General features: G+C 38.0%; 1 protein-coding gene across 1 annotated transcript in view; it reads left to right on the top strand.

Annotated features, from left to right (window-relative positions):
• PKN2 (protein kinase N2) overlaps positions 1 to 17,157 on the top strand; it is a 150,547-nt gene that overhangs the window by 55,951 nt on the left and 77,439 nt on the right. Inside the window, exon 3 of the mRNA XM_006831070.1 lies at positions 8,190 to 8,344. Coding sequence (XP_006831133.1) covers positions 8,190 to 8,344 — 155 coding nt within the window. The remainder of the gene's footprint in view (positions 1 to 8,189; positions 8,345 to 17,157) is intronic.

The raw sequence follows: 17,157 nt of genomic DNA, 5'->3' as shown, positions 1-17,157 counted from the left end.
ACTTTTTGAAACCCCTAGTATTTTAAATTGCCTCATATCATGTGAAAGCTGGACAATGAAATAGGAATGTTAAAGAATTGATGCCTTTGAATTTTAAGGATCGCAAAGAATATTGAATATACTATGAACTGCCAGAAGAACTAACAAATCTGATTTGGAAGTGGATATGCTATCAGGAGAGACTGATCCCTGGAAAAAGACATTATGCTTTGTAAAGTACAGCATGAGTGAAAAAGAAGAAGACTGTCAATGAGCTGCACTGACTACAGTAGCTATAACAAGGCTCAAATATAGCAATAATTGTAAAGATGCTACAGGAATGGGCAATATTTTGTTCTGTTACACATACGGTCACTAAAAGTCATAATTGACTCCATGGTTCCTAGCAACAGCAAAAGTGTGATGATTTAATAAGTAATTCTATGAAGTGAGCCAGAAAAGTGCTATGATCAAAATAACACATGAATAAATTATTAGTATGTATTGCATAAAATTATGACATCAAAATGTCATTCTTATGATTTGTAAGTTTATGTTTTTACTTGTGTATCATTACTCCATTATATATTATAAATAATGCAACCTTCAAGCATGTAAGAACTTTTGACAGCAAACAATGGGCTGAAACAGTAATAATTGTGAGGAGGGTGCAGGACTACACAGTTCACATAGGGTTGCTTTGATTCAAAGCCAACTCAATGGCAACTAACAACAACAGCCTTTAGTAACACACTTATGCTACTTTTTATACAAGAGGCTCTGCATTTTTAATTTGCATTGTCCCCAAAAATGATGTAGCTGGCCTTATCCGCAAATTGATAAATTAAAAATGCAACATCTCTACCCCCTCATATAATACAAGTCTAATACAAAGGTCAATAGTTAACATTTTATATGGTTGTTGCTGTTGTTGCTAGGTGCAAGTCCATCTCTTTGGGATCTTCCTCTTTTTTTTGCAACCCTCCACTTAACCAAGCATGATGTCCTTCTCTATGGACTGGTCCTTCCAAGCATGATATCCTTCTCCAGGGACTTGTGCAAAGCATGAGAGAAGAAATCTCACCATCCTGGCTTCCAGGCAACTTTCTGACTTTACGTCTTTCAACACGGATTTGTTTGTTCTTCTGGCAACACAACCATATTTTTAGATGGTAAAAAAAAATATTTAACAAAACCTTTGTCAATTCAACACTTCCTTTTGTTTCCAACCTTTACATTCTAATAACCAGTAATTTTTAATACTCCTTGATTGCATGTTTGATCATTTTCAGACTAAAGAAGTTGATAGAATTCAATTTCATCATCACTGGCTTTAGTGCTTGGTGCATAAATTTGAGTTAATAGTGGTATTAACTGGTCTTCCTTGTAGGCTGATGGATATTATCCTATCACAGACAGCATTGTACCTCATGACTTATCTGGATATGTTCTTTTTTGATCATGAAAGCGATGCCATTCTTCTTCAATTTGTCATTCCCAGCATAGTAAACCATGTGATTATCGGATTCAGTATGATCAATACCAGTCCATTTCAGCTCACTAATGCCTAGGATATTGATGTTTATATGTTCCATTTCATTTTTGACAATTGCCAATTTTCCTAGAATATTTTGTACAATTTCATGTTCTGATTAATAATGGATGTTTATAGCTCTTTCTCTTCATTTTGAGTTGTGCCCCATCAGCAAATGAAGGTCCTGATAGCTTTATTCCATTTGCGTCATCATAGTCAACTCTACTTTGAGGAGGCAGCTCTTCCCCAGTTGCATTTTGAATGCCTTTCAACCTGAGAGACTCATCTTTTGGCACCGTAACTGACAATATTTTGGTGTTCTTTGTCATGTTTCAGTATTCAATGATCTGGTGCTGACAGTGTTCCACTGCTATGCATAAGTTTTCAGTGACTAAATATTCAGAAGTAGCTTATCTCTCCTTCCTAGTCTTCATCTAGAAGCTCATCTGAAACCTGCCCACCATGTTTGGACCCTGATGGTATTTTAAATACTGGTGGCATAACTTCCAGAATGACAGCAACACCCAAGCCACCTTAGTATGACAAACTGACAGATGAGTGGTAGCAAGATTTAATAAGTATGGTGAAGGGTTACAACTCTGGCACACATCTTTCCTGATTTGACATTATCCTCCTTGTTCTTTTAGAACAGCTGCCTCTATTTATATGTTCCTTATGAGCAAAATTAAGCATTCTGAAATTTCCATTGTTCACATCAATATCTATAATGTGTTATGATCCACACAGTTGATTGCCTTTGCAAAGCCAATAAAGCACAAATCAACATCTTTCTGGGTATTCTCTGCTTTCAGCCAAGCTAATAACAACACTGATATTCGTTTTTCCATTCTGAATCTGGGTTGACTATCTGGCACCTTTCTGTCAGTGTACTGCTTTTAATTATCCTCAGCAAAATTTTACTTACCCTTGGTATTAATGACTTTATTCAATAATTTCCACATTCCATTAGGTCACCTTTCTTTGGAATGGATATAGATGTTGGTTATGTAACAGTTGGTTGTCCAGGTAGCTTTCTTCTAAATTTCTTGCCATAGCCCAGTGTGCTTCCAGTGCAGTATCAATTTGTATTCCATCAATCTCTGTGGCCTTGTTTTTCTCTAGTGCCTTCAATGAAGCTTAGACTTCTTCCATTAATACCATTGGTTCCTGATCATACAGTTCCTTGTAAAAATGGTTGAACATTGACTGTTTCTTATTAGTATAGTGACTCTGCCACCACTCATCTATTAGTTTGTCTTACTGTGGTGGCTTGCATGTTGGAAGAAGTACAGCCAGAATGCTCCTTGGAAGCAATGATGGCCAGACTTCATCTCTCCTTATTTTGGGCATGTTATCAAGAAGGACCAGTCCATGGAGACGGACATCATGCTTGGTAAAGTGGAGCATTGGAGAAAAAGAGGAAGACCCCAAACTAAATGGATTGGCACAGTGGCAGCAGCAATGGGCTCAAACATAGCAATGATTGTGAGATTAACGTAGGATCAGGCAGTGTTTTGTAGGCAGTGTTTTGTTCTGTATGTTTGTAGGGTCACTGTAAGTCGGTACTAACTCAATGGCAACTAACAACAGCAACAACAGTTGACTCTGTGTATTCATTCCATCTTATTTTGATGCTTCCTGTATCATTCAGTATTTTTCCCATTGTTGTTGTTATTTAAGTGCCGTCAAGTTGATTTCTACTCATAGCAACCCAATGGAGTAGCTGGTGGGTTTGACCTGCTGACTTTGTTAGTCTAGCTAGTGTTGATCCATAGCACCACACCAGAAGACCATGTTGCCCACAGAACCCTTCAGTATTGCAACTCAGTGCTTGAATATTTTTCCTTAGTTCATTTAGCTTGAAAAATGTTGAACACATTCGTCTCTTGGTTTTTTGTATCTCTAGGTCTTTGCATATTTCATTATAATAAATATTTCACTTTGTGTCTTCTCAAGCTGCCCTTTGAAATTTTCTATTCAGCTTTTTTACCTCATCATTTCTTCTAGTTGCTGTAGTTTTTTTTACATTCAAGAGCTAGTTTTAGAGGCTCTTCTGACATCCATTTTTGTCTTTTCTTTCTTCTTTTTTTTTTTTTTTTTTTTTTTTTTTTTTTTTTTTTTTTTGGTGACCATGCTTTCTTCATGTCTGATGTTCTTGATTTCATCTACAACTACACTGTTCTTAAGTTATCAGTGTTCATTGTGTCAGATCTGTTCTTGAGATGGTCTGTAAATTCAGGAAAGATATATTCAAGGTGTGGCAGAGTCCTGGTGTGGTTCTGTGAGTTAATGCACTAGACTACAAGGGCAGTTTGAACTGCAAGGCTCACCAGCCACCCTATGAAATCCTATACAGGGTCACTATGAATCGGAACCAACTGAGTGGCACTTAACAACAACATATTCAAGGTTGTGTGTTGGCTCTGGTGGACTTGATTTCATTTTCTTCAACTCAGCAAGAACTTGCATATCAGCAATTAATTGTCTGTTCATAGTTGGCTCCTGGTGTTGTTTTGGATGATAATATTGGACTTCTGTTTTCTGTTTTGACTTCCCAGAAATGTAGTCAGTTTAGTTCCTACATATTCCATGTGATGAGGTCCATGTGTATAGTCAGCTTTTATGTTGAACAAAGGTATTTGCAATGTATATGCTACTATTCTTACAAAATTCTTTCATGAGATCTCCAGCACCATTTCTATCACCAAGGCCTCATTTTTCAACTACTGATCCTTCTTCTTTGATTCCAACTTTCTCATTCCAAACACCAATAATTATCAATGCATCTTAGTTGCCTGTTTGAACAATTTTGTGTGGAAGTTGGTAGAATTCTTCAATTTTATCATCCTTGTCTTTAATGTTTGATATGTAAATTTGAATAATAGAGGTATTAACTGGGCTTCCTTGTAGGCATATGGATATTATCCTATCACAAACAGCATTATACTTCAATATAGATCTTAAAATACTCTTTTTGACAAAGAATATAACATCATTCTTCTTCAATGTGTCACTGCCAGCATAGTAAACCATATGATTGTCCTATTCAAAATGGCTAGTAATGGTCCATTTTAGTTGACTAATTCCTAGAATATCTGTCTTTATGTATTCCTTTTCATTTTTGTTGACTTCCAGTTTTCCTAGATTCATACTTCATATACTCCATATTTCCATTATTAATGGATGTTTCCTGCTGTTGCTTCTCATTTTGATTTGTTTCCTCATAAGCAAATGAAGGTCCCAAAAGCTTTGCTCCATCATATCATCATTAAAGTCAACTCCATTTTGATAGGCAGCACTTCTTCCATTGTATTTTGAGTGCCTTCCAACCTGAGGGGCTCATCTTCTCATATATCACACCATGAAGCACTTTTTGTTCATAAGATTTTCAGTGGTTAACCTCAGAATGATGTGTGTCTCCTTCTTTCTAGTCTGTCTTGGATGTACACCATGGATGATCCTTTTGTTGTTAAGTGCAATCAAGTTGGTTCCGTCTCAGAGAGACCCTCTATGGGTTTTCTGCATACCTTGTTAGTAGTCCAGTGCTTACCCTACTGCACTACATAAGAACAGGTCCCAATGCTTTGCAATTAGCAGATTCAACAAAGTACCAGGAATGGGAAAAATTATCAAAGCAGTGGAATGGGAGACTCAGAAAAGGCATAATGAACCTTTTCAGGATCCTGATGCATGAGATTGGATTATTAGGAGCCACACACATTCAAAGCCGGTTTGAACTATGCTCAAAATCCTAGGGCAAGAGTTTGATTACTGTGTAATGCGTAAACTACCCTTGTGCTTAAGAGGAAGATTATGTTTCTAGCACGCTTAGAACCTATAATCTTTCCTGTTCCATTTAGCTTTCTAGTTCAGTATGACTTAAAAATTTTGGGTCTCTTCCTACATAACTTCATCTGTGACAATTCCATGCAGAATTGATTTAAAGCCCTATAACAAATTCTTTAAAATAGTTAACGAATGAATCTATATGTTACTTAGAAAATTAAACACCAACTAGTAATTGTGTGACTTCACTGGTTTCTTATATGTAAAGTGTGGATAATATCAGATTTTTTTATTAGTAAAGGACTTAGTGTAGATAAGAAATAAAATAATGAGCTTCATTATGAGAAATTTTAGTTACATGGTAAGTTTATTTGTGTTTCAACAATAATGGGTTACCCAAAATAAAAAGGTTTTATTTATTTTTTAGTTTTATGTTTATGATTTATAGGAGCATTACAGTGTGCTTTATGAGAAGCCATGGACTTAAATGTTTGGTCTTCCTATACCACCATTACACCACTACTTATCTGTCAGTTTGTCGTACTGTGGTAGGGTAGCCTGTGAGTTGCTGTGATTCTGGAAGCTATGCCATTGGTATTTTAAATACCAGCAGGGTCACCCGTGGAAGAGAGGTTTCAGATGAGCTTCCACACGAAGACAGACTAGGAAGGCATGACGAACTACTTCCAAATATTTAGTCACTGAAAGCCTAATGAATAGCAGGGAAACATGTCAGATATAGTGCCGGAAAATGAGCCCCTCAGGATGGAAGGCACTCAAAATGTGAATTGGGGAAAGAGCTGCCTCCTCAAAGTAGAGTTGGCAAAGTGACAACATCAATGGGCTCAAGTGTGGCAACAATTGTGAGGTTGGCCCAGGATCGGGCAGTGTTTTGTTCTGTTGTGCATAGGGTTGCTATGAGTCGATACTGAGTCGATGGCACCTAACAACAACATACCACCAACTAGCCCCAATCTATTTTATGTACATCCAATCAGTATCTTTGAAACATTCGATATTATGATTGAATATGAAGGAGCTCTGGTAGCGTAGTGGTTACGAATCGGGCTGCGAACATTAAGGTCAGCAGTTCGAAACTACCAGGCGCTCCGCGGGAGAAAGATGAGGCTTTCTACTCCCGTAAAGATTTACACCCTCGGAAACCCTGTACAGGGTCGCTATGGGTCGGAACCGACTCGACGGCACTTAACAACAACAATTCTAGTAGTAGAAAACAAAATGTGAAAACCTGCATGCTTGTGCTTATGTTATTAATAATTAGTGGTAGTGGTGGTAGTGTGCCATGGAGTCGGTTCCAACTCATAATAAGGGTACCCTGTACAGGGTTTCCAAGGCTGTAAATCTTTACGGGAGCAGATAGCATTGTCTTTCTCCCACGAAATGGCTGGTAGTTTCGAACTGCTGACCTTGTGGTTCGCAGCCCGATTCATAACCACTAAGCTACCCGAGCTCCTTCTATATTTCTACTTCCCTTAGTTCTAGTTATAAATAATTAGTGGATTTCATATATACCTGAATGTGCCTTCTTCTTTAACCAATCAGGCAGTAAGTAAAAAATAAGTTTAATTGTTGGGTTGTTGTTGTTGATAAATGCTCTATTGTCAGTTCTGGTGACTCATAGTGTGCCCCTTTAAAGGGTTTCTGAGGAGTGGCTATCAAGTTTAAACTGTTAACCTTGTGGTTCAAACCAGCCTTGAGATCCAGTGCTTATCCTACAGTGTCATACCAGGACTCCCAGTTGTTGGAGAGTTGAGTCAAATTGATTTGATCTAATTTTAAAAAATACTAGTGCAGGCAGTCCATTGGGCTTAAGAACAAAATCCAGTCCTGAATGTGTCTTTAAGTATAATTTATAGATAAATTGAAACAGGTACATACTGCATTTAGCCCTTGTTGTTGTTAAGTGCCATCGAGTTAGTTCCAACCCATAGCGACCCTATATAGGGTTTCCGAGGAGTGGCTGGTGAGCTCGAACTTCCAACCTTGCAGATTAAACAGTTTTGCAGTCTGGCGCATTAACCTACAGCACTACACCGGGACTCTGCATTTAGTCCTTGTTGTTGTTGTTGTTATATGCCGTGGAGTCGGTTTCATCTCATAGTGACCCTGCACAGGGTTTCTGAGGCTGTAAATCTTTATAGGAGCAGAAAGCCTCATCTTTCTCCTGCAGAACATTTGGTAGTTTCAAACTGCTGATCTTGTGGTTCACAGCCCGATTTGTAACCACTAAGCTACCAGAGCTCCTTGCATTTAGTCCTTAGTGTGTGAAAAAGGAGCCCCTGTGACACACTGTTTTTAAGTGTTGGGCTGCTAACCACACCAGCCACTACATGGGAAAAAGATGTGACTTTCTGCTCCCATAGAGATTTATAGTCTCAGAAACTCTAAGGAATAGTTCTTTTGTGTCCTATAAGGTTGCAGTGGTTAGAATTGACTCAATGGCAATAGGTTTGATTTTATAGTGCAAGAAGAGCCTTTCAGTGAAATAAAAACTACCCATGTAGTAGGAGAAGGTGATTGAGCTGAAGAATCTATTGCGAGTAGGGGATTGGCTCAGTCATTTCAAGTATGTACATTTTAATCCACGGACTTACTGTGTTAGAACAACTTTGATCATTATCTAGTTCTTCCCATACTACATATAATCACTTGTACAGTACACCTAACAGGTGGCTCTAGAACTGTACTTGGATATTTCCTTGGCTTGGATTGGTTGAATTATAGTATTATTGGAAAATATAAAGAGTTTCTACTTAGGTGACTTCATGCTCATTTCACATCCTGTAATTCTTTATATTTAAAAATATTATCTTCTAATTTTAAACAGCAGTTGGCTTCAGTAAGTAACTTTAACATATTTAACTTACAGATTGTCCAAGGACTCCAGATACCCCAAATAGTGACCCTCGTTGTTCTACTAGCAATAATAGACTGATGGCCTTACAAAAGCAATTGGATATAGAACTTAAAGTGAAACAAGGTGCAGAGAACATGATACAGATGTATTCAAATGGATCTTCAAAAGTAAGTACTTTAAGAAAATGTCAGTGTTTATTTTAAATTATTTAAGTAGTCTATATGCACCTAATTTGTGAATGAATATGTATATTAATGAAATTATTTTTTCAGCTTTGTAGTTCTTGTGTGTCCTTTGTAGCAACCCAATCCATTAATTTTTTGTAAACTCTTAATTCAATTATTTTGTTTAAAAGACACAAATATGAGGTTAAGTAAAAAGTATTGCTACTAATAAAGTGTCCAGCTGATATGAAGTAAGGGGATACGCACATGAATGCCCAAACTTGTAGATAATGCCCATTCAACCTAGCTTTGATGGCTTGATTTTCAGAACTCAACAAGAATAAAGACTTTAAAAAAAAAAAAAAAAAAGTTTTTGATAAAGGAAACAAGTGTAAATTGCTACAATATGATGAACTTGGCCCATACTTATGGATGTTGTTATTGTTGTTATGTGCTGTGGAGTTGGTTCCAACTCATAGCGACACCCTGTACAGGGTTTCTGAGACTGTAACTCTTTACGGGAGCAAAAAGCTTCGTCTTTCTCCCATGGAACAGCTGGTAGTTTCGAACTGCTGACTGTAAGATTAGCAGCCCAATTCGTAACCACTACGCTACCAGAGCTCTTTTACTTATGGATGTAGTAGCTCAAAATACCAACTGTGAGGTAAGGAGTCTTCACATCAAGTATCAATCCTATCCCCCTCTGTATACAGGGTAGACAGGAACCAGTAACTTAGACAATGGCTACCTAAAATGGCGGGGAGTGGGGTGCTGGTGGCTATAAAGGCAGAGAGTGGCTAGCTCACATGTTTTCAATAGAGAGTTTAGTTTCAGAGGGTAGGGAGTTTAGTTTCAGAGGGTGCGGGGGAAGATAGAATCCCCACTTTAATAGTTTTCATATTGTCTAGACAGGTGTGGTGAAAGGAGATGGGGATAAGATTCTTAATGAGTCAATAGTGAGTAATTGATATCATGCAAAATTGCGACTGTCACAACAGTAAAGGTAAAAGTTCTGTAACAAAAAGGGGGGAGTAGTTAATCTTACAGTCCAGGAACAGAGGATCCTAGGACCATCAAGGGAGACGATCACGAGCGGAATGTGGGAACCTATTCAGAGAAGCAGCAACACCAGAGATGGAGGCAGAGATGGAGAGCAGCTGAGGACTTTAGACTCATGGAAAGAGAAAGGCTGTGTGCTGGAGTCCTGGAGGCAGGCTTGCAAAATGTGTCCTTTGGTTGTTTAAATGATTCCTGAGTGTTTTGTATACATCAAAAAACAAAAACCTGAGGGAATATAAGCAAATACTGTTGAATGATGATGCATGGAGGAGACTGTAATCATTGTAATGAAATGATGATTGTAAAACCGATGTTCTCCCATGTAAACTATCACTCAATTCATGATAAAAACTTTAAAAAGTATTGCTACTAGGATTTTAGTTCCTACCTGGATGGATTTAATAATATAAAAAAATTAAATGTGTTTAAACATGTCTCTGATCAGTGGATAGCTGCAGACAAGTTCTCTCACAAATGCACTAGCCTTGGTCTCCTTAAGGTGCCTTACAGAAGCTCAGCTTGCTAAAAGACCTTATCTTTCCATCATCCCTTTAAGCAAAATTGAAGCTAATGTAGACAATTTTATGGAACAAATAGTAACCAGATATGAGTCATAGATTTTCCAATACAATCCAAAGAGGATGGTTTAATTTAAATAGTGGTTTCTGAGGGGAATCTGCTGGGCCAGTTAAATTTAAGATGTTTGTTTTTTTAGATTCTAACAAGGTAATTTTGATAGAGTTTCTTGAAAGGCACAGAATGATCACTGGTGCTTATTGGGATTAAGTTTTAAGAAAATTGAAAACTGCATTGGTTAGAAAAAGGCTGGGAAAGTTGTGCTGAGAAATTTTTTCCCATCACACAACAATGCACCTGCTCATTCTTCTAGGATAGCAAGAGTTTTCCTAGGAGGATTCCATTGGGAAATCTTATCCCATCGACTACTTCTCCTTGTTACGAGAATTCAAAGAACATTGAAAAGGAGCACAATTTGAGTCCCTCGAGAATGCCAGAATGGCTGTTTGGACATGATGTAAATCAAAGAGCACAGAATTCTTTGGGGAAGGTTAGAGAGACAAAACACTCCTATCAGAAGTGTATCAACCTGTTGTTACTGTTGTTAAGTGCCTTCAAGTTGTTTCCAACTCATAGTTACCCTGTTTAGGGTTTCTGAGGAACAACTGGTGAGTTTGAACCACTGACCTTGTGTTCAAATAGACCTTATGGTCGAGTGCTTATCCTACAGTGCCACAACAGGATATATATTGGAAACCAATAGCTTCACATTTTAATATTTTTATTTTAAAATGTTTCTATGACTTTGTAGTAATACTTTACTTTTTGTTGTTGATAAGTGCCATCCAGGTGATTCCAACCTGTAGCGACCCTGTATAGGGTTTCCAAGAAGTAGCTGGTGAGCTTGATCTGCCTACCTTGAGGTTCAAATCGACTTTGCAGTACAGCACATTATCCCTCAGTGCCACATTTTACTTACCCTCATAATATCCTAAAAGTAGTATATCTTAGTGTGAACCATAAAATAATATTTGATTGTGCTCCCATTTGCTTTGTGGAAAAAGTTCCAGGAAACACAGCTTTTACTAGTAACATACAATTCCTTCAGATATTTTATTGGCTTCTCTGTTATTTTTGGATGTATGCTATTGAATTTATTTTGAGCCAAACAAAAACAAATGTGTTATACTACATTTATTATAAGTGTAGAAGTTACTGCATTAAAAATGAATGTTCTAAAGCTGAATTGGTACTTTATTATAGTTATAAAATAAGTTCTTATTTTATTTTAGATTGAGTTGAAAACATTTTAGATATCTGGTCTCATTTCAGCCAGAGCTAGTGAACCTATTGGACTCCTGGTGTGGCTCTGTCTGATATGCTCTGGACTGGGAACCATAAGGTCGGGACTTCAAACCCACTAACTTCTCCTTGGAAACTCTGTACACGGTTGCTATGAGTTGTAATCGACTTGATGGCACTTAACAACACTGAACTGTTACTGTGGTTTTAAGTTTTGCCTCCAGATAAAAAGAAGTAATTATAAGTTGGATACCAGATTTGTTAATTAGTTTCATATTGATTTTTCTATGTGAAAGAGTTACTTTTATAAACTGTATTACTACAGTAATCAGTATTTCTGTAACTGTTTAGCCTCATCAATTTTCTAAACTTATTTGAGCTTTCAAATGTTATTACAAATGTTATCATAATGATTGCCACGTAATAAAAACCTTAACTAAATGCTCGAAATTATTTTGTTATAGTTCCATACGTGGTTACATGTACTTACATCCTATTTAGTGTTTAAAACAACCCTGGGTAAGAAAAGTAAAGCTGTTAATTCTTTCTTTATCGATCAGGTGATTGAATCTGCTATCAGTTAAATGATTTGCCTTAAGTCATATCTCTAGTAAAGACTTTCCAAATCTGTATCTCCAATTGTGTCCTACCTTCTAAACTCTAGTGCTGGATTCCACAATGTACTGGACATCTCCAGTTCCTGTAACTTCAATTCAGCTTGTCTAATACTGCACCAATTATGTTTCTTTCTTTTACTTGCTTTCCTTGTTAAATAGCACTAACATCTACCTAATCTAAGAAACCTGAGAATTCTTCCTTGATTCTTTGTTTTATGGAACTCCTTCAGTAACACACCTACTATTTGGTTGGTTCTGTGCCATGGAGTTGGTTCTGACTCTTAGTGACCCTGCACAGGGTTTCCGAGGCTATAAATCTTTACGGGAGCAGAAAGTGTCTTTCTCCCGTGGAATAGCTGGTAGTTTCAAACTGCTGACTTTGACATTAGCAGCCCAAAACATAACCACTACACTACCAAAGCTCCTTCAACTCACCTACTGCTCCCGTGTAAACTATCACACAATTCACAGTAAAAACTTTACAAAACCAAAACCAAAACACTATGGCCTTGATACAGATCATCTTTCACATCTGTATCTTCATCCTTATGTCATTAGTTCAGGCAGTTGTCATCTTTCAAATGGAGTACTGTGGTAACTTTCTCTTTGGTTTCTCTGCCTCTGTGTAACACTCTAATATGTGAGGTTAGGGACAGAAGGCCCTTTGAAGTTCAACAAACCTGTGTTCATATTACAATCTTTCGCTTACAAGCTCTTTGTCCAGTTTGATTCTCAGATTCTCCAAATACATAATAGTTGTTTTTAAGTATCATGAAGTTGGTTCTGACTCATAGCAATCTTGTGCAGGTTTTGAGGCTGTTAATCTTTGGGAGCAAAAAAAACACATCTTTCTCCTGTGGAGCAGCTGGTGGATTCAAATTGCCAACCCTGTGGTTAACACCAACCCTCTGGTTAACAGCCCAACATGCAACCCACTATGCCACCAAGGCTCCAAATACAACTTTTAAGAGTCACCTCTAATCCTCATAACCATATGTATGACCTTACAGGGTGGATATTAGTATCCTACTAATATTTAAGTAGGTTCTCATTCACAACCCCTACACTGGTATTTTTTAATTAGATCAAATCAATTTGAGTAGTCTACCCAACAATTAAACAGAATTTCCAAACTGTAAAAATATTTTTTTTACAACCATTCCTCCTACAGTCCTCTCTACTGAACTGGGTTCCATAATTCATTGCAATAGCCACACAGAACTCAACACACCGTACTCACCTTATGGCTACAAACAAGCTTCCTGCCCATAGTCACTCAGCTTTACCTGCTCCGTGAGCTGCTTTGGGTTCTGCTGCTGCTGCTCCTTGGCTACTCCTCCAGTGTCACAGCTTTCTGTCCCTGGGTCGAGGAGATTCAATTCTCAAGGACCCCTGGGTCCAGAGGATACACTCCCTTCCTGATGCTTCTTCCTTGAAGGTAGTGAGATTCCCCCGCCTACTTCTGAGATGGCTAATTTTAAACCCTGGATAGAGTTTCAGGGTTTGCAATTACAAGTTGCTCTGCTAACATCCACAGCTGAATCATGTCATCCTGTTAGTATCCTCTTTGACCTTCACTCACCTAGATCCTATAGGGCAGAAAAGTTGTTTGGTGGGAGTTACAGACTATGACTAGAAGAGACATTACACAATTCAGTACACCACAGGCCACCCCGTGGCTCTTCTCACCACTCTCTGTTTCATAATGATGAATTAAGTTTCCCCATAACAATCATTTTAACTAAGCATACCTATGAAAGCTTGTAAGCCAGCCACTCATGCCTTTATTGTTCCTTATTTTTGATAGCCAATTTCTAAATTGTCCATCGCTTATTAACCTAGTCCTCTAAGGAGACAAACATGTTCCTTGATGTAAAGAATCTTCTGTTCTATTGGAACTTTAGGCACCTTCAGTTTGAGCCCACCAGCTGCTCTGTGGGGGAAAGATGAAACTTTCTGCTCCCACAAAGATGTAAACCTTTGGAAATCTGTCTAACAGGGTTACTATGAGTTGGAACAGACTCAGCTACACTTAACAGCATCATGTATATATGTTGAATGAAGGGACATATATATATTTTGTTGGTAAGTGTCGTAAGGTCGACTCTGACTCAGCAACTCTGCTTAAGGTTTCTGAGGAGTGGCCAATGAGTCCGAATCACCAATTAGTCCGAGCCTTCTCTGTTCAGCTGGGCTTGATACGTGGGCTACTGGCTTAAAATAGCCCTGTTCTTTCCAAGCAAATCCTAACTCCCATTTTAGCATATCCAACTAAGTATCGACTGATGGTGGGCTTACAAGCTGTCTATAATCATGCCACCCAAGTGACTTTAAGCCCAGGTGACTCCAATAGCAGCTTTTCTCCCCTCAGTTGTAGCACATCTGCATGCCTTTCAACCACTGCAGCTATAATAAGCAAAAGAACCATTTCAGAAACAAAGGTTTCTTTTCCATGTCCCTTCATTCTTTCTTTTACAAACCCCATACTCCATGAGTCTGGAGCCATCGCAGTGAACCCCACTTCTGATGTTGTTGTTAAGTGTCATTGAGTCTGTTGCGACCCATAATGTGAGTCTGTACTGACCCATAGTGACCAGGTACAGGTTTTCTGAGGAGCAGCTGGTGAGCTTGAACCTCCAACCTTGAGGTTCAAACAACTTTGCAGTACAGCGCATTAACGCACAGTGCCACACCAGGACTCCCCACTTCTGACAGCAATCTGTAAAAATATAAGAAGCAACAATCATTCCGCCTTACTTCTGTCTCTCTTCAGCTGCATTCAATAATATGTTACAATGCCACACAGATATCCTACTAATATCTACCTTGTATGATTGTATGGAGTCCTAGTGTGGTGCTGTGGGTTAATGTGCTGGACTGCAAGGTCAGTTTGAACCGCAGGCTTGGCAGTTCAAGCTCACCAGCCGCTCCTAGGTAACCCTGTACAGAGTCGCTATGGGTTGGAACCCACTCAGTGACACTTAGCAACAATAAATGATTCGGCTACCCCATAATAAATGTTCAAATAAGGAAATAGTACCTTACCAAATGTCACATATATATGTGACATATATATGTGATATTTGATAGATTATTTGATAGGATGGTGTTTTCTTAATAGTATTCTACCAAATTTCCATAACTTTGGAACATTTATTAGGGTAAAATTGTTATTTTCTGTATATATAGGGACCTGATGTGTCACTGTAGGATAAGCACTAAAACGCCAACCCTATGGTTCGCTGTTCAAATCCACCAGCTGCTCCTCACAAACTATACTGGGTCACTGTGAGTCGAACTGAGTAGAGCACTTATCAACAAAAATATACTTTTATTTTTTTTCAATGTATCAAATGGAAATAAATTAATTTCTCTTAAAATGGCCCCCCCCCAAAAAAAAATCATTTGGTATATGGCATATAATGCAACTAATTTGGCATAATTAACCCTTCTAAAAAAAATTCTTCTTTATGACATACATATCAGCCTCTTGTCAGATTTCTTTGGGTAATAGCAAGTAAGTATACTGTATGACTAAGCTAAATATATTTTTCAAATTCTTTCTTAACTGAAACAAAAGAATCACTAAGGACTTTTATATTGAATTTATTGAAGGAATATTTATTAAAACATGTAAGAAATACTGTGTTAGAATGACCCAAATCTTTAAAATAAATCAGTTGAGAGTAGAAAGGCAGATTTTATAATAAATATAGCTTTCTAAGAATGTGCATCCAAGAAGTTTTGTTGCATTGGACACTAATGACCAAAGACCAGAAGATTTGTGGGATAACTATCTAGAACATCATACAGAAAGACACAAAAAGCCATTTGAAAAACTGGAAAGACAAGGATCAAGCCTTTTCCCTTAATACACAGGGTTGAGAGGGATGGGCAACTTAGACGTTTGCTACCAGAAATGGGGGGCTGTAAAGGCACCAAGTGGCTTGTTTACAGGTTTTCAAGAGTGTGCTTAGTTTCAGAACAAGGAGGGTAAGGTAGAATTCCCAATGTATAGTTTCCCTCTTTTCTAGAAGGGTCTGGTGACTGGTGAAAGGGTATGGGGGAGCCTGGGGATAGGATGCTTTCGATTTAATAGTGAGTAACTTATGACTAATTGCGATTGCACAACTATAAAAGTAGATGTGAAATAAAAACGGGGAGTAGTTAATCTTTCGTTGCACGAACAGAGCATGGGATACTAACCAGAGAAGCAGTGGTGCCAGAGACAGAAGCAGAGGCAACGGCATAGAGAGATAGAGCAGCTGAGGACTCTAGATATAACGTGCAAAATGTGCCCTTTGGTATTGTAAATGAATATATTATTTTCCATGTATTTTGTGTACATAAAAAAAGGTGAGAGGGATACAGGTAAATTCTGTTAACTGATGATACATGGAGGGGATTGTAATCATTGTAATGAAACAAAATATGATTGGTTGAGTGCAAGGTTGATGATCTGCCCTATAAACTGTCACTCAATTCACAATAAAGGCTTTAAAAAATAAAAGACTGGAAAGAAAGAAAACAAAAATGGTTGTCAGAAGACACTCTGAAACTTGCTTTTGTGCATAGAGACGCTTAAGCAAATGGAAGAAATGAGGAAGTAGAAGCTGTACCGAAAATTTTAAAGGGCAGCTTGAGAAGGAAAAGTCAAGTATTGTAATGAAATATGCAGACCTGGAGTTAGAAGACCAAAAGGGAAGAACATGCTTAGCATTTCTCAAGCTGAAAGAAGTGAAGAAAAAATTCAGGCCTCAACTTGAAATATTAAGGATTCTATGGGCAAAAGACTGAATAATGCAGAAAACATTAAAAAAAGATGGAACAAATACAGAGTCACTGTACCAAAAAGAAATGGTCTGTGTTCACCTATTCCAAGAAGTCGCATACAATCATGGGCGAATGGTATTAAAGGAAGAAGTCCAATGCTCTGAAGGCATTGGTGAAAAAAATGACTCCAGGAATTGAAGGAATGAATATAAACTGAAATCTTTCAACAAACCTATGTAACATATTGGTGCCCAATCCAAAGAAAAGAGACCCATAAGAATGCGGAAATCTTTGAACAATATAATTAATATCACATGCGAGTAAAATTTTTCTAAATACAATTCAAAACCAATTGTTGTTGTTGTCAGGTGCCATCGAGTCGGAACCGACTCATAGCAACCCCATGCACAGCAGAATGAAACAATGTCTGATCTTGGGCCAACCTCATTACCTCTGCCACACTTGATGCCATCAGTGATGCCACCTGGCTGATCCATCTCGTTGGGGGTCTTCCTCTTTTTCTCTGATCCTCCACCTTACCCAGCATGG

Source organism: Chrysochloris asiatica, unplaced genomic scaffold, assembly GCF_000296735.1.
Source record: "Chrysochloris asiatica unplaced genomic scaffold, ChrAsi1.0 scaffold00002, whole genome shotgun sequence".
Taxonomy (NCBI): domain Eukaryota; kingdom Metazoa; phylum Chordata; class Mammalia; order Afrosoricida; family Chrysochloridae; genus Chrysochloris; species Chrysochloris asiatica.
Note: the sequence above shows the minus strand (reverse complement) of the source record. Positions and strands in the feature narration are given on the sequence as shown.